Raw genomic sequence first — 19434 nt, 5'->3', positions numbered from 1 at the left:
AACACGCGTCTAGCTAGAGGCTACAATTATTATCCAAAGTTACTTTAAATTGATTGATACATTACACAGTGTTTGAGGTCACGAGACAAAGAATCCTATTGATTTTAAGCGACTTCTGATGATTACTGCAGAACTCAAAACAGCTAATTTTATCATCTGGTTACTGATATCGGTATGCCTGTATGTTTTGTATAATAAATGTTAGCATCAGGAAGAACTAGAAGCCATTCTAATTACTCTTGATCAGTTTTTAGTGTCTTCAGCTGTCTTGTAAATGCTCCCATTATCTATGAAAATGTGACAACCCTTGTTATATTATATCAGGACTTTGTAATTGTATCGATAATGTTATACTAAGTTAGAAATCATTATTTATTCAGTTTCTATTTTGATTTCATTTCAGTTATGATAAAGGAAGAGGATAAGTGATGATTTTAAGCATGCCAAACATAGGTGAAAAGACACAGAAAAAGACTAGCTATAAACTGTATCAGTCCTTCACATTTAAGGTGCTCTTTCACTCCTGCTCCTCTCGATGCACCTCAACTTTCCTCAAATTAGCTAAATCGCTCTCCTAAATATTGAGATTAATAAACTACTTTCAGTATTTATATGACCACATTGCTTGTGGATGCTTTGGAGGCTAAAGTTAATATCCGATTGACTTTAAATTTATACACAGTGTTTAAGGTCATGAGATGAAGAATCCTATGATTTTCCGATAATTACTGCCAGAGTTATATGGTCCTTGATCACTTTGAAATATCTTATGGATCCTCATGAGATGAAGAACGCTATTGATTTTCAATGATTTCCAATAATTATTGCCAAAGTTAAATAGCCCTTGATCACTTTGAAATATCTTGTGGACGCTCTAGAGGCTTAAGTTAATGTGGGCGTATGTTTCGTTGCCTGGCATCCTATCTTTGTTTATTTTTAAACTGCATATGTTATCAAACACGCAAGGCAGTATCTTCCATAAGAGATTATGAAACAAAACTAAAGAATAAATACAATTTGGATCTCCTTAATTCAACAAAATGTAGAATTACTACTGCAATATAATTAAGGTATTTTTTACAGGAACCTTTTTCTCGTTTATGAAATTGGCAGGAACTTTTTATGGCTCCCAGACGATTTCATAAACATGGAGCACTGCTATATTTCTCTGTATTATTTATCTCAGGAAATATTTTTGAGTCGTTAGTTTTAAGTGTCACTAATTTTAGTCTTTTTTGGCTGGCATTGCTGGCAAAACATTTATTTCAATAATTGATCCATAACCTTGGTATATCCTTTCTTCCACTGTTTGTGCAATAAGATTATAAAAAGTTATTTAATTGCATTTTAATCATTTTATTTAGCATTTCAATTACAGTATACCCGGTAATTAATATATTTACCTATAGGTATAAAGAAAATGTACCAACTGCCAAATTAACTTACAAGGGCCTCTTTAATAGTTTAAGATAAATGATATTTTTACAAATATGGCATTTAGTTAAAAGAGGAAATTTATGTACTTTATAAAATGTGATTGTCTTCCTGTGGAGCTGTAAACAAAATATTAATAGTCTTGTTTTAGAAGAATGGTTGAAATAATACAGCTAAAAAAATTTTGATTGAATAATTTTTGGAATAACAATGTCAAATTTTGATTCTGAAACCTAGATATACTGAGAAATTTGGATCAATTAAATATACTTTCCCACAAAAGTATTTATCGGGACAGTTTATTATAAATGGAAAGTAAAGACACCCAATCTTGCTAGAAAAATTCTGGATTCCTTGAAAAACACCAATGGAGCAAGCACAGGACAAAAATGAGGGGGTGTCACTAATTGGCAGCCTGACGATTAAGGGCTGTCTGAGCTCTTGGCATTCGGGAGCGCTTGATGTATATGCTGATAAATTTAATGGTGAGAGGACATGGAAAAAATCAGAGACTTAAAATTACAACAGTTTCCGAGATAAAAACTGCGGAAAAAGATGTGGGCAGGGGATAGTCCGAAAATTTGCTTAGGCATTTATGATAAATGGCTGATTAAAGACAACATTGTCTATTATATACAATGGATTCTCCTCCAGCTTCGCACTGGTTGCTAGGTACTGCAACAGCCAAGTCACGTGACGCAAACAGGTCTTCTTTTAATAGATTTTTTATAACTTGGGGTATTTCCTCGCAAATACGATGTTTAGTTAAGATATACTGTATATATTGATATATCATTGATAACATTTATTATCATGTACATAGTTTAAAAATTAAACCTATGTATATTGTTTATATAATATTGTAATGTATATATACATAAGATGATGTATAATAATATAATATTTGTATTCTTTTATATTAAACAAATAAATATACATCTATTATGTTGAATTGACAAGAGGATGGAATCAAGCATTCCAGTGTTTATCCTAGGTCAGCAGTCTATACATCTGGAAAAGGTTTTTCAAAGCACTTGCTGTGAATTTGTGCAATGGGTAATAACGAACCTGAAACGCTAATCAATTTCTATGCCATTAGGCTTCCTATGGGTCACTATCGCAAAATACGAATGACTGCCGAGTCTGTTGCGGTAGGTGTGCAAAATAATTTGACCCCCAAAAATAAGCTAGACCAGCTTGTTATTAACTCGTCACATTTCTGGTGAACCGATGAATCTGATATATTTAAGTATTGAGAATTATGTGTTTGAAATTAGCGTTCTGTTGTATCTCTGTAGCCATCAAATAATAACATTGATGTAAATGGCGTTCGGTGTCCTGATGTATATGTATGAAATATTAAGTCACAAATGAATGTTATTATTTGATGTCCACAGATATAACAACAGAACGCAAATTTCAAACACATAATTCTCAATACTTAAATATATCAGATTCGTTGCTTTGCCAGAAGAGCGGCGAACTGTGTAACAATAGGTTATAAGCATATCAAAACTCGCTCATTTCCTAACCGTATGAAATTTGTTGAAAAATGTTTAGCATTTTAAGAATAATCGATGCAAGACATTTTCAGTGGTGGGGATATCCCTGCTGGATGTCCATGATTGTCCCTTAAACCCCAAAAGCTAAGCTAGACTAGCTCATTTACTAAATGCGTGATACTTGTTGCAAAATGTTTAGCATATTCCCTGCGGTATCAAGAATGACCAATGTCAAGGCATTTTCATTGGTGGGGTTTAAAGTTATCATAATCAGATGACCTGTAGAGTGTCAACAAACAAATGTTGTCAGCCGGACTGGGGCGATGGCATAATCATATGAAAATTGTTGACTAATTTTCATAAAATGAAAAAACAAAATAGTAGTGGTACATTTTTTTTTTTAAAATCAAAACAGAAAAAAGAACATCACATATCAAATAAATGCAACTCTTTCTTGGAAAAAAATAAATATAAATAAATATTCATTCAAAATCACAAGCTCATTTTCTAAACAGTTAACCAACCGAGTTACACCAAATATTCTTTTCAAAAATGCACAAATACATGTAGTCCTTATTCAACTTTAACTAAAATGTAAAAATATGTGAATGAAACATTTCTTGGACTTCAGAATCAAATTTAATATAATGCTGTATGTAATAATAAAGCTGTACAGACACTACCAATAACACCATAGTTACATATTTACATATATTTTCAGTATAGCCTACTTTAGAGTAAAGATGAAAATGTTCACTTGAATTACTGTGTCGTAATGTCTAAATGCATCTCTATAGAACAATAATTCATAAATAATCAAACTAAAATACATAGCAATATGTGTATTTTAATATTTGGTGACAGATGTTCCCAGTAGCAGTTGTGGTGAGTCAGGCAGTGAATAACAGAGGTTTATCTTTTAAGAGGCGAAGGTGTATCTCCTAGAGTTGAATCAAAATCAACAGTAGGTAATGATATCTGTATGTCTCTTGGTGCCTGAAAAAAGTAAAAATTTTTATTTATTAATAATCTCACAATATTGTCATATATGGATAAGGAACCAAGTATGATCTCATCGCAGCCATCCTGGAATAGTGACATGCTAAAAGATAGGTTGCCAGGTAACGAAACAGACTGTAGGCCTCTTGGTCTCATGAACTTAAACACTGTATAAATTTAAAGTCAATCAGATAGTAAATCTTTGAAAATCAATAGGCCTCTTCGTCTCATTACCTTAAACACTCTATATAAATTTAAAGTCAATTGGATATTAACATTAGCCTCTTGGAGCATCCAAGATCAAGGGCCATAACTCGCACAGTAATTATCGGAAATTCATCTCATGACCTTAAACACTGTATAATTTAAAGTCTATCCGATATTATCTTTAGCCTTTTAAGAGTGTCCACAAGATTTTTCAAAAGTAATCATGGGCCATAACTCTAGCTGTAATTATAGGAAATCAATAGGATTCTTCGGATCATGGGCTTAAACACTGCGTATAAATTTAAAGTAAATCGGATGGACGGGAGCAACGAAAAAATATAACTCATTTCAATGTGAGCGTATAAAAACGAAGTTTGTCAATTGATGAATTGGTGGAGGCCTTAAGCAGCTTTTACACGATACAACCAATCCATACGGAGAGAGAGAAACACATTGGATACAATAGTTCTATTCGTTGTATGGCAACATTTGTTCCTTTTTAGTTACTGATTAAAATAGCAGACGACATTTCACATCCTGTCTTTGTGTAGTGTTGATGCCACAAAGTCCATGCCCTCTATACAGAGTTATTAGATATTCTAATTCAGTGCAGGATAGGTTTAGATCCATTTAGAGGACATAACAGTACTTGAAGTGACAGAAGAAGATATCTTTAATCAGGAAGTCTTGTTGCCAAGTCAGATATGACGTCATACCCTATATGATGGTGTCTAATATTACACAATTTGATTGGCCATTGCATCAGACTGTCAGATGAGAATAGAACTGATCCTATCCATACAACAAGCTGTTCATCCGACCATTTGTCTGATGAGTTGGTCGGATGTGACTGCTATATCTATTGGTTGTATGGATGGGTTGTATCGTGTAAACGCCGCTTTGGTCTTTTTATCAAAGAGTGTAGCCCCCCCCCCTCCCAATGTCACATTTGTCTGAATATTTTTTTTGGACACCTCATTATTTGGTGAAAGTATCTGGATGTCAAAATAAAAATTTCCTATCCGATATACATGTAAGACAATTCACAGCTGAATAATGTACATTGCAATAATTACCTGTCTTGAAGGATGTTGGTTTTGTAAAGGAACATAGAGATTATCAGACAACTGAGAGATGGGGGATATTTCTGGCGAAAAAGGCCCTCCATTCTGAAAATAGAAGTTTTAATCAAAACCAAGTTGGAAAGTATGTTGTATCTCTATCAGGATTATGATAAATGACACGTATAAGCATTCAGTATAAGCACAAAAATGTAAATAAATGCACAAGCTGATAAATAACTAGTGAGATATTATTTCTGATTTTGAGATCTATCATTTTAATTTGTACTATGCTATCCAGCATATAGTCTTGTAAAGCCAAATTGTATCTAAAAAAGTCGATGATTTGCATCTGTGTCTAAGCCACAACATAAACATTAAAATGTAAACATAAACCAATTGGTAAATATGATTTTAATTTTTAGTGTACCAAACTTCAACGAAATATACAGTGTGTAATTCTATGCAAATACACAAAATATAAACATTGAGATAAAACTAAACCTATTTATTAGCAAGGTATTTGTTTGATCATAGGACTAATATCTTGATACGTATATTAATTTACCTGCGTATTAGTATCTCTAGGGGGAGTAACAGCAGTATTTTCATCATCAACCATCTGTCTGTGTATATCGAAGCCCATAGATCCTTGTTGTTGCTGCATTCTCTGCATCTGTAGCTGCATATGTTGCATAACATTTTCCTGTTGCTGTAAGACCTTATTCTGAGACAGTTCACTTCTATCAGAACCATTACTATTGTGATTACTTTGATTTGCAAAATTCTGTGACTGGCGCTCTAATAACTGAGCAATTTGTTGTTGCTGCTGCATCAATTGTCTTTGTTGATTTAACATGGACTGACTCATATGGTTTAATGGTGACCTATCTTGTGAGTCCTGTGTATGCAGCCTATTCTGCTGGTTTTTATCTTGATCGCTCAATAATTTTTGCTGTTGTTGCTGAACGAGAAGCAACTGAAGACGTTTTTGAGCCTCTTCATGTTGTTTATTTAGTTCTGCAATTTGGGATTTCATGTCATCTTCTCGTGGATTTTTTGGCATGCCGCCTTGTAAAACAGGATTTCGTACAACACTTACAGATACTTGAGCAGGTAGATGATCTTGTGCTTGAATGCTGACTTGTTGGTATTGTGCTTGGGAAGTTTCTACAGTCTGAGAAGTGATTGGTTTAGAAAGTGGTATTGGACGAGGAACGTTTATTGTAGCACCAACAGGAGGCATATAATCAGAAGCAGTCGTTACACCATTGGCTAGAGCTGGTAAGTCAATCAATGATGTCTGTCGCCCTGGAGTAAGAGAAAAATAATTGAAATGTTTGCTATTAAAAATTGATTCAAAATAATTTGTAGAACAGACTGCAAATCCTCATTTTCTTGAAAGTTATTTACCAATGTAAAGGGTAGATATCGTTTATAATTGTTCCAGGTCCAATCGACCGTAATAAAAATGAGATGTTATTTTTGTTCTGTTTATTCGGATGGCTTGGAAAGGAGTAGGCATGCCACAATCTGTGCATTACTTGATATGCCCTATAAAGATACCAAAAATAAAACGGAACAAATTGTAGGTATAATTTTAATGTCACTTCCAAGGGTCCCAATAAGTAACAAATAAATGTTTTAATTTTAGTGCTAAATATATTGCCAAAATATATTACCAAGGGGAAATACTTTTGTCAAGTAGTGATAAATAATATAGCAATACAACCTACAAATCTGTGACTTACTTGAAAACAATGATTCCGAATGATCCTGGTAATTATTATGTTCCTGTTGATCATGTACCCTGGTTTTCCTTACTGGTGGTGATAGAAGAACAGCGCCATGATCCTGTAGATGATCTGGTAATGATGATTTTAGTGCAGGATTTGGTAAAGACTGGGTGGTGGTAGTAGTATGATTGGGTAGAGATGTTATAGCAGGACCTTGTACAGTACTCAAATTATTATTATTCCTAAATGTCTCTAAATACTGATACATTTCATTAAACTGTTCATCTGAAATAAACATTTTTTTAAAATAAATTTTCTTGGTTATTTCAATTTAATTTAGTAGTAAAATATAGCTAAATTGATTCAGTATTTACTGAAATAATACATTTTTAGAAAGCGATAACCCACCATTGTTATAGCTAACATATATTGACTAATAATTATTTGAGTATCCAGGACCCAAGAGCAGCCATGGTAACCCCCATCTTAATAAAATTATGAAACCAGCATTGTCTGCTCAATTTAGTTTTATCACCAAATACAAGTCATAATTTCCAGTATACTAGTCCTATATATATCCCCCGAGGAAGAATTTTCCTTCTTATTAGCATGTAATACATATCTTTATACGCAAACATTTTCATGTGGACGTATATTGTCGTCGCCCCTGTCCGTCCATCCACAATTGTTTGTGAACACTTTACCTACAAGTCACAATTTTAATCCGATTTCTATGAAACTTGAAATATAGGTGTATCACCCTAAGATCTCGATTTCTTTCGTTATTGGCATGTATTGGACTAACTTCATGGATTATGGCCCTGATTGTACGAAAAATCATGTTTTTAGCTTGTGAACACTGTAGTGGTCGCAATTTTTATCCATTTTGGTTTAAACTTGAAATGTATGTTCATAACCCACAGATCTTGGTTCCTTTCAATATTCGCGCATATCGGACCATAACTTCCTGAATTATGGCCCCTGATTGTACGAAAAATCACGTTTTTAGCTTGTGGACCCTATAGAGGTCACAATTTTTATCTGATTTAAAAAAAACGTTTGAATATATCACCGTTACACCCTAAGGATGCTTAACTTTGAATTTCGTAAAAATCGGACCGAAATGGAAGGACAAAATAGCCGAGCCCCTAGTTCGCAAATAGTGTCAAAATATTGTGTATCAGGGTTGTGGACCCTCTGGAGGTCACAATTTTCATCTGATTTTGATGAAAATTAAAATGAATGTTTATAACCCAAATATCTTGGTTCCTTTCCATTTTCGTACATATCGAATCGTAACTTCCTGAATTATGGCCCCTGATTGTACGAAAAATCAGGTCTTTAGCTTGGGGTCCCTTTAGAGGTAACAATTATTATCCGATTTAAAAAAACGCTTGAATATATCACCGTTATACATTAAGATCTTGGTTCCTGAATTCAACTTTTTATCTTGCGGATTCTCTAGAGGTCACAATTTTTTTCCGATTTTAAAAAACGTTTAAATACATAACCATTCCATCATAATGAAGGTTGAATTTGAATTTCGGGAAAATCGAATGAAACTGCCCGACAAAATGGCCGCTCTTTGTACACAAATTGTGTAGAAGTGTGTAATACGAAGGTTGTAGACCCTCTAGAGATCACAATTTTTATCCAATTTTGATGAAACTTAAAACATATCTTTATATCCCAAAGATCTCAGTCCCTTTTGATATTTCAGGCCATAACTTCTGGATTATTGCCCCTGATTGTACAAAAAATCGTGTTGGTTTTTAGCTTGTTCTTTATCCATCTCTTGCAAAATGTGGGCGTATCCTGCCTGGCAGCCGCTGGTTTGACTTGATATGGATAAACCATCATATATTTTTTGTTTTATTGTTGACAATTTTGTACTGATATTTAATCCCTATATATGAGTAATATTTATAAATACCTGGGTGATGTTTTGGTGGTGTTATTGTTGTTTGTGGTTCACCACTACTATTATTAACATTTATTGTCTGTACACCCATTCCATGTAAAGCAGCCTACAACATATAAATAGTATCAAATGCCTGTTATTTAGAATGGTGGACGGACTCAGTTTTACTCACACCTCATCTGTTATTTACACTGCCAAACAGACTTAGTTCTGAAACGTTCTGTGCAGTTTCCCCAAAAACTTAAATGGGCAAATATGTTGAGAAAAAGAAATAGAATTTTATGTACACTTGAAACAAACTAGGTCATTTCAAGACTAACATATGGTAGACTTTCCTTTCAATAATTCGAATGTGCTGAAGGATCATTAACAGTGGAAGGATACAGAGAAAACCCACAAGGGTCAACAGGCTTGGGCTCTTGACTCAATGATAGACCTTATGATCTAAAGTGCAAATACTGTGTTTTACTGACTGCCAAAAATAAGATTTCTTTTTTGTCTGGTCCATAGGGTAAATATATATTTTTTAAGTTTAAAATATAAGGAATTCATTGTAAATGGTTAGCATGATAATATAGCCATAGATGACAATGTATGTTTATCTAAACTATAAATCAAAACACTAACCTTAATAACTGCAAATTCTTGTTCCGTTTTTTGTCTGTATCTTTCAAACTGTGTCTGTGTTTTACCATATTCTTCTTGTGATACTATAATATCCTGTTGATTTATAAATCATTCTTTTATATTTATTGTCTTGGTTCAAATATTATATACATCAATTGACATTTGATAACATAAATAACATCAGATCAATTTATTTTCATGATATTGATACCTACCGATGTGAGAGCATCTATAATATTTCTCATCTGATGGACATCTTGTGTTAATTGTTCTCTAACAGTTATTTCAGCTTGTAATCTTCTATCAGTCTGAAATTCATACAGATAATAACTTACAGTATATTTTAAACATAGCTTTTTTAGTTTCTTGTCATTTTCTGAAATCGGAATATCAGTTAGACTCCAAATAACCTAACCTTTAGGAACAATCAATTCAATCTATTTCCTGAATGTCTGATACAGCGATTAGGATTTAATTTTAAACTTCTCATTTCTTAAAACCAGTCAAATGAATGAATTATAATTACCTCTCTTAAATATTTAGCTAATTTAGACACTGCATCTATTAATGCCACTGTATAACCAGAAAATGTATTTGCACGTTGTTTTTCTGCTGGTGGTCTTCTGCCCGTCTGTTTTTCAAATTCTTCTATTTCATCTTCTAAACTTTCTAAAACCTATAATACAAAAAATTATATCATACAGAATAACTTCTTGCATAGTAATAATCAGAATGTCAGAAATGTTCTCCTGGATTATTTAAGACAAACCTTACCAAAAATCTGATGCAGGAGGGAGGCACTACAATTATCTCATCATGTTGTTTGTAGCAATGTATGGTTATCCAGTATCATTTATGATTGTTAGTAGCATTTATGAGCCTATGCCACATTTCTGAATTCATTCAATGTTTTTAATAGAGCTACTTCCTGTAACCAGGTAAATGAATGGGGGCAACAACAATATACAAAATTTCCATAATATCCATGAAGAAATTTTTTATGGGTTTGATTCTATTACCTTTCTCATATCAGTTAAATTCATAGCTGATGATTGTGTAGTTGTATCTATTGATTGACTAGGTACTCGATTTCTACTCTTCTTTACTTTACTTGTATCATTTATAGCTGATCTAGGTGATCTTAATATACCTATAGACTCATTGCCATCTTTAGGTGGAGTTTCAAATCCACTCATTCCTACAAACGTATATAAAACATCGTCAACTGACGCATAAAATTTCAAAAATAAAACTTCAGCACTGTCTCAAATATTGTCTATTAACTTAGTCAGAGAGAGAGAGAGAAATGGGGTTTAACGTCCACTCGACACAAACTAGGTCATTTCGGGACTAACATATGGTTTTAATTTTATTTCAATAATTCGCTTGCGCGTAGGGGTCTTTAGCAGTGGGAGGAAACCAGAGGACCCGGACAAAAACCCACGTGGTTGGACAGGCAACCCTACTTCTTGTCACGTACAACTGGGGATTCAAAATCACGCCAGTTAACTTAATGACACGCCTCATGATACAGCGCGCATGTGCTAACCATTCGGCCATCCAACAAATTTGGTCTTGCCAGATAGGAATTTTGACAGGGAACAAATAAGTGACATTGTTTTGATTATAGAGGTAATAGTTATTGCTCAATTACAGCCTAAACGTTATCATTTCAAATGCATAAATATACTACAAAATTTAGGGAACTCTTGAAATAAGACTAAGAAGTAGTATCTGGTGTTCTAGAAAGAGTAAGCTCCTTTGATTTTGTTAACTTCAGTAGATGTTAAATAATCAATTAGAGTACAGTTTAGAGTGAATTTAGCCGTGAAAAATTAGATATTGTCCAAAGATACAATTAATAATGATCAATAGCTGTAAATGTTAATATACAAAATTGTGATGCATAGATGTGTTTACCTTGTATTTGTGTACTTTGGACAGGACCAACCTCATTGTGACTTAACTGAGCTTGACCACCAATGCTACTAAATGTTTGATTCTTCTCTTCATTAGCTATAAATTGTTGAAATCTTTGCAAATTCATCTGTGGTTGGTAAACAATGGGATGAGGGTTTGATTTACCATCTTCATCTATAAGATAATATATATTTTTTTTAATTTTGAAGCATATAGGATCAGGAAATACACTATTTTCTTAAAAGCATCAAACTTTTTTTTAAGGACCCCTAAGTTGCATAACTTATACTCTGCTGTAATTTTTTTGCCTAACTTAGCTTTTTTGTTGGAAAGTATGGGCCTTATATTATAAATACCAGCAATATTGACATTTGACATACAGCATATCTTTAAGATAGTTTATTGCATTGGTTCAACTTGGCTCTCTAAGTGAAAAGTATCCTTAAAATTCAAATCCAAACTCTCTGATTTACATGCAGCTCTCACATTATATTCATATTGAAAAAATCTGAAATTTTTTAATACCTGAATCTGAATCTGGCAGATCATTCAATGCTGAAGGGTTCATAACTGAATCACTCAAGGCTTCTATTCGTGTGTATATTTCTGGCATATCTGGTGCCAATTGACTTGTCCTTAATAACAAAAACAATAAACAAACGTCATGAGCTGACTTAAAACAGGTATTATTGCAGGTCTTTCTTTAGGCTTGAAATGTTATATAAATTATTAATTAGACATTAATTAACTTACCAAAACCATAATCAACTCTCGATGCCATTGGATGGCTGCGATGTATATAAGTATATTTAAATACACTTTGTGGTCGATACAGTTACCATCAAATAGGATAATTGAGACTTTGTTTATTATCGTAACAATGGTAGTAATGACAATCAAGGCTAGACTTTAATTGTATTGCTGATATCTAGGCTCAGAATGCCGTAATTTGACTGAAATTTTCAGAATATTCTTTTTTCATTACCTATTTTTGAACTATAATAGCGAGAACTGTTAGCTCTTTATCTAATCTTACCTATGCCGCTTTAAGAAAAACATGGACAATTACATTAAAATAATGTAAAGTAATATCAGCAGTCATTATAACTTTAAACTGATGAAATGAAATGAAATGGAGTTTAACGTCCTACTGTTCTGCTCCTAATCTGGGCTAATGAAGACGGGCACACGCCATACAGTGTGCTATGAGGGAAATTTTGCCCGGACAGCGGCACTACGGCCTACTCTTATATCGAATTCCAACTGCCAAGGGATCTTTTACGTGCACGCCAATGTGTACACGGGACCTCGGTTTTTCGTCTCATCCAGAAAACTAGACATTAAACTGATGAAGGGTGAGTATAAAAATGGCATTTTACAATTAAAGGCTCATTATGCCGCAAAGTAAATGGTCGTTTTTTTATTTAAATCTATCAAAATTAAGGGCTGAAAGGTGTTTATAAGATAGTAGTCTAGACAATAAAATAAAAAAAAACCAATGTTTAGATATCATTTTAGCGCTGTAGGAATCCCTTAAAAATACAATACTGTGGAAGATGAATCTCTAATAGGAAATATCAGTCAAAAAATGGTTCAATTCTATTCAGTATTGACAAAGTAATGATTAATTGAAATTTCATCAATCTATGCTTGCATGCCATGTAAAAATGCAGTTGATGCATCAAGCCATTAAGATTGGTGGATTTTAATCATGTTTGAATCAATTTGATAAGACTATTCTTAATGTGTATGTTTAATCATCAATAATATTATATAATATACTAACCTATTTGCATCTCCTGCAGCTATATTATTAGGTGCTGTTGTTATATTAGGAAACCCCTTATATTTCTGAAATGTAATCAAGTTAATCAGCAAACCAAATAAATAGAGCAAAATTTATTTGATAGAAGCATAGCTCAATAAAATTGAGAAACAAGAACGATACTGAGCACGTACATAAGCCAGAGAAGGTTCTATTAGCCTATAAATAGCCATCCGATCTGGCATTTTCTAAACACGTATCAACTATTCAAGCTGTAAAAGATCTATTGTAAAAGATTTAAAATAACATTAACAGTATTATTAACCTTTTTGGTTGTTACAGCAACTGTTTAATTTGCTTTATTAATATCTCTGAAACAATGTAGCAACATTGCTAGAATTTTTACTCTTTAAATTAATGATAGCATTATATTAATTAATATCTTTGGCTAATTATTAGATTCTCACATTGTGTAGTACCATGGGTCATCTGTGAGATGTGGAGAGTGGACCACGCCAAACCGGGCGCCACATCCTACGTAAGACCCATGCATCGTTTCTTACTACGTATCTTAGTAGCCTTATTAAATACTAGACGATCACAAGGCTATTAAGATATGAAGTAAGAAAGGAATGCATGGGTCATACGCCAGATGTGGCAACCAGTATTAGTATGAGGGTCGCTTTCCACGTCTGACAAAAGACCCATGGTGCTACAACACTCAGGATACTAGTACAGTGGACTCAGTCACTTCAGACATCTGAATACTACAGCATTCTGTGAAATCCGTCACCATTTTCATCTCCCTATTTATTTCCCTATTACTTCAACCAAAAAAGTTTTGAGTAGTCTGTATTCTGAATATAAATCAGCGGTCCCGTCACACATTTGCGTTCAATTAACATTGGATAATCTGGCCTTCAATCAGTGGGTGTTCACCGACAAGTAATCACCAATCAATTATCTGTGAGCATAAAACATGTGTCAGTCTTTGTTGATTACCTTGATAATTTTATAATCTCTTGTAAGAGAGCGCTTGGTATTTGATTTGAGTTTCTCAAGTCAATTCATAATGTGTGATCGTTATGAATTGACTTTGACATCATAGCACTGATTTTGAGAAAGTTCCACGACCTACACAGAAGGAATTAGCCGTTAAGTATTCAATTGGCTGTACTACAGTATCCAACATTTTAAAGCGAAAAGATGAATTCAAACAGCTGTAAGAAAAGATTTTACTTGAACGCTAAGTTTGAAGACATGAACAGAGTGACACACGAGTGGTTTGAGGCGTAGATAAACGTATAATACTTCCCGTATTGAGGCAATTGAGTATTCTGACATATTGTATCGATCCCGTACAATGTCGTAATTGACAGAGTCCACTGTAGTATTTTCCTTTTGCTTTTACAAATCATTGAGTTGCCTAACTAAATTAAGATTTCTTGATCTAGCTTTCTGTAATGTTTCATAGAAAATAAGTCTTGAATATCCAGGCCTGTCAATCAGGCAGAGAACAGTCAATAGACTTGTTTGAAGCGACTAATCTCAAACCAAGGGCATGTAACCTATTTTGCACTCTATAATGCCCAGATGTAATGTCCACTTGTTGTTTATCTTTTCAGTGTATTTTTTTTATTGATGTTTGAATGGTTATAACTTGTTAAATATGACATGACTGTTTATTTAGTGACAATAAGTTAAAGCTTGTTATAATTATATATATGATATTGTAGTATAATTGTTGATATATTTGGATAGATTTGGTGGGACACTCTACCTTAGGATCATCACCAAATAAATCTTGTACAACTGCCATCATACTGTCTGTTTTATCCAAGACATTCTTCAGCTAAAAAAAATAATCAAATGTTTATTACTTGGTTATACAACAAGTCATATTTACCCCAAATGATTCAACTTTTAGATCAAGAAATGATAACTTTTGAACAACTACATGGCAGAAGTAGTAATTTACTTCTATTCTAATGGTCCTTTAATAGTCAATACACTTTACAACCATTGAATCAGCTTCTAAGGGGGGGGGGGGGGCTTATGTCGACCTTGTAACTCAAAACAACTGGGAGCAATTGAGAGCAACTGAATGCAACTAAAAAAGGTTGAAAAGAGTGCCTCTTACAACTCGCTGCAACAAGTTGCAGTCAGTTGCGCATGTTCAACTTTCTGCAACTCGCTGCAACTAGCAGCAACTAGTTGCAGTCACTTGTACATGTTCAACTTTCTGCAACTCGCTGCAACTAGCAGCAACTAGTTTCAGTAGACTAGACAATGAGTGGTCTTACAACTGGTGTCAACTCGTTTCCATCACATGATATGAGAAATGTGTCATGTGACTTTATAAATAAGCAACGGTAAGCAAACAAGGAAACCCACTTTTTAAATGTTGATGATGTTGACAATAATATATTAATAGAATTGTAGAAAGACCGACCATGCCTTTGGGGTGCTCCTTCTAAGTTATTCGCCATTTTGATCATCATGTGATGAATAAATCAACAATCAGGCATTCAGTGTAGTAATCGCTATCAGTTTCGTTTCTGACATAAGCGCTCCGAATTCAGTTGTCCTCAGTTGCTGCTATGATCGACATAAGCACACTTACAACTGACTGCAACTAGTTGCTTTGAGTTGAAAAGTCGACATTAGCCCTACTTACGACAGAAATCACAAATTTATAAGATATATAGATACAACTGTTCTACTCCACACATTCCGTTCTACTCCACTAACACCTGGGTTCATCCATGGGGGAGACACATACTCAAATTATCTGCCCTTGATGACCGTCATATTGTTGTGAACGTAAGCAATGAGGCTCAGACTGGTTTGTAAGTTGATTTTTGATTGGTTCGTAGAATCAAATTATGATCAAGGGCAGATAATTTGAATATGTGAATACCCCATAGCTGAACCAAGGGTATAGTGGAGTAGAACGGAATGAGACCACTGGGGATACCGAGAATCATATACATGTAGATATAGATACAAAAACATGTGAGGCAGTTCATTACAGTAATTGGACGTAGCCTACCTGACGTTGATCATATAAGATTTCTTTCATAATAGCTAATTGTCTAGCTTGCTGTTGAGTGATCCGTCCACCTACTGGTGCATTACTGCCATTACTGGAACATTTTGTCTCACCTGAACAAAAAATACCTCAATTTTACCAACATGATGAAACTTATGAGGCTGGAATTCAAAGAATATTTTTTTCTCATATTTTAAGATTTAGAGAATTATTTGATTTTTTTTAGACAAAGCTGACATGGAATTTAATACATTTTGGAAAAAAGCTCATCATTGCATTTACCTTTTCTTATCTGTTGAAGCTTAAATGCCATATGATTCTTGGATTTATGAGCTAACTTTCTCTGCATCTGTACAATGAAAAATATAATAACAAAATATAAATCTGTATTACTGATACTTTTAAACAAATTGGTATGCAACAGCAGCAACATTAGTGCTCCACATAACTTTCTAAGTCTGTAAACACCTTGTTTATTGATGCCCTTCATGTAAGTTCACTGGAGAAAATAAGAAGACATTCAATAGTTAATATCTAAAACTATTATTTAATTCTAGGGGCCTATTTCACAAAATTTTAACTTAAGATAAAATCCAATTTTTAGTAGATACTTCAATTTTGATTGGCTAAGCACTAAAATCAATCTAATATTATCCAATCAAATTACTAAAATTTGGATTCTATCTTAGATAAAATTTGGTGAAACAAGCCCCTCTACATTTTAAAAAAAACCAAAACAACCTTATTGTAAAAATGTGAATACTAATTAGCATCTTTTACCATATTTTATTTATGAGACTTACTATTTCTTCATCAGTTGCTTTATAGGCTGACAAATCGTGGTTAGTATCCTGCAAAGATCATAAAATGAAACATTGAGTACTGTAACATGTAAAAATGCAAAATTTACAGAAAGAGCTATCTGTTCTTGCTATAATAGCACAAAAACAGATAATGAAAAATTAATATAGAGCCTACATGTACTGAAAGTTTTGACAAGAAATATGCATAATCGGCAGTTCATATTAATTGACAAGTACCATTGCCATGATAATAAACAAAGTTTCAATGGTCAGTTTCTTTTATCATCAGTCTTTTGCCATATTTGCATTTAACACAGATATGGCAGGCATTGTCAAATCCACTCATTATCTCAGCCATCTGATGTTCTATGGAGTTGATTGTAGGCTTGTTGTGTGAATGTCTAAATAATAATTAACATAACATTTGAAGCCATGCAAGTTTAGCTTCGGCTCTTACATAATGTCTCTTTATGTGAGCATGGAAGTTAACCCAATATGCTTACTACTATTATAAACTACCAGGTACTTACATCCCATTTTGGTTTCTTTTTAACAGATGCCTTTTTCTTTTTAGTAGTTATCCCTGAGTAACCAACTCTGTAGAATGACATGGCTTAATTATATATCTGAAATTAATTTAAAGATATATTATGGGAGATTAGATAAAGAACTGGAAGTTCTCACTATAAATATAATAATAATAGTTAAAAACTAGATAATGTAAAGGGGATTTGCTGAAAATTTCAGTCAAATTTAACCACTCTGAACCAAGATTTTAGCAATTGAATTTTCGGCCTAGGCTAGTCTTGATTATTCATTTCATGATTAAATCATGAATGAAAGTTGAGCAGCAAATCGGACCCTAATCCAGTAAATATCGCAGACTAGTGTTGACATCGAGAGTTGATTATTGTCTGGATAAGTTAATTAATGTCTAATTAATAATTTAGATAACATTTCAGGCCTAAAGAAAGACCTGCATTAGGCAGATTTAGCTGAAAATTTCAGTCAAATTGATCCACTCTGAACCAAGATTTTAGCAATTGAATTTTCTGCCTAGCCTTGATCATCATTACTAAAGTCGGTACGATAAAAAACATAGTCTTGATTATCCATTTCATGATTAAATCATGAATGAAAGCTGGGCAGCAAATCGGATCCTAATCAAGTAAATATCACAGGCTAGCGTTGACATTGAGAGTTGGTTATGATCTGGTTAAGACAAGTTAATTAATGTATAATTAATAATTTAGATAACATTTCAGGATTAAAGAAAGACGTGCATAAATAGGAATGTTAATTAATGTTAATTAATGAAGATGTGAGGCTAAGCTAGGACTTGAAGGTAGGCAGCAGACTTATAAATCTTTACCGTACCCATATTTTGTCTAGACTGCTAGCTGAATCTCTTTGACTTTGTTATTCAACAACATATAATCATTGTACATCCAATTCATATAAATTGATCTCAGACGATTCCATTACCAAGCAATTTCTCAAGAACTAAGAGTTAAAATTGCCAACAGAACCCTTATCATCACTTCTACATTTTATTTATAAGCTTCAATTGCTGTTGTTTTTTTTAACCTAGTTTCTTTATCAGTCTATCAAGAAGCTGCAGGGTTAATTTTTTTAGGTATACTTTAATACATTTAAACAATGTGTAGGCTATTCTATAACAAGTGCCGAAATTGCCAAAGAAAAACAAAACCAACTTTCATATGAGTGCCACAATTGACTTCACTGGACACAAACTAGGTCATTTCGGGACTAACATATTGTTACAATTTTGAAAGTAAAAATGCCAATTTGGCACAAAGAACAGTAGGCTATAATATCATACATTGATATAAATCACTATTTTATGAGTTGAAATACCACATGGCCCTAGCTCGGTAGTCAGTATTCTATCTTCACATTGTGATTGTCAGTTTGAGTTTTCTTGTACAGACTTGTCTATAGTATTTATTTTGTTTATCTTTTTGAGAATATAAATGTCACGTATGGCCTCTATTTGACTCCTAATTTTTTATAAAACCTACATTTACTGACATAGAAATCAGAAGAAAATGGGAACCTGTAACCAAATCCATGAATAATAACACGACTGTTTACTTTTGGAACAGCAAAATATTGTTTACAATCTGCTAACCTACTTCTCTTCAATCAAAGATCCCGCTGGATTGAAGAATTAGTTTGACGGGAGACTACTCCGGCGTCGAGGAAAAAACATCGGCGACATGCTATCTTTTTACAGAAATACAAAAGTATGAATAAAATTGTATTTGTTGTGAAGTTTGGGTTGATATCTAAAATGGAATAAGTTTGGAAAATATATTATTAACATGCCATATTTCTTTTAAAAACCAGTTCTTTTCAGGTTTAGGAAAAGCACATAAGATTTCTG

At 33.3% G+C, this 19434-nt stretch overlaps 2 protein-coding genes across 7 annotated transcripts in view; one reads left to right on the top strand and one right to left on the bottom strand.

Moving 5' to 3' along the window:
- Positions 1-2372, top strand: part of LOC126818385 (uncharacterized) — a 28698-nt gene extending 26326 nt beyond the window's left edge. The window contains exon 3 of the mRNA XM_050545781.2: positions 404-2372. Coding sequence (XP_050401738.1) covers positions 404-409 — 6 coding nt within the window. The 3' untranslated portion in view covers positions 410-2372. The remainder of the gene's footprint in view (positions 1-403) is intronic.
- A 12-nt stretch (positions 2373-2384) lies between these two features.
- On the bottom strand, positions 2385-19234 carry LOC126818390 (spindle and centriole-associated protein 1). Of its 6 annotated transcripts, none has more exons than XM_050545786.2 (18): positions 19180-19234; positions 17558-17653; positions 17028-17075; positions 16507-16573; positions 16225-16337; positions 14953-15024; positions 13194-13258; positions 11933-12042; positions 11408-11581; positions 10507-10685; positions 10014-10163; positions 9703-9795; positions 9488-9580; positions 8873-8966; positions 6955-7224; positions 5772-6514; positions 5219-5311; positions 2385-3932 (listed from the first exon to the last, which is right to left on the bottom strand). In XM_050545786.2, exons 2-18 carry the CDS (start codon positions 17636-17638, stop codon positions 3849-3851), a joined length of 2529 nt encoding a protein of 842 aa, XP_050401743.1. In that variant the 5' UTR covers positions 17639-17653; positions 19180-19234; the 3' UTR covers positions 2385-3848. The 6 variants fall into 6 exon arrangements, with proteins under 6 accessions (XP_050401743.1, XP_050401745.1, XP_050401746.1 ...); XM_050545788.2 differs by having other exon boundaries at positions 19184-19220; XM_050545789.2 differs by lacking the exon at positions 19180-19234 and adding an exon at positions 19143-19174.
- Positions 19235-19434: the final 200 nt, after the last annotated feature.

This window comes from Patella vulgata, chromosome 4 (assembly GCF_932274485.2).
Source record: "Patella vulgata chromosome 4, xgPatVulg1.2, whole genome shotgun sequence".
Taxonomy (NCBI): Eukaryota; Metazoa; Mollusca; class Gastropoda; family Patellidae; genus Patella; species Patella vulgata.
The sequence above is the reverse complement of the archived record's forward strand: the minus strand, read 5'-3'. Positions and strand labels throughout refer to the sequence as shown.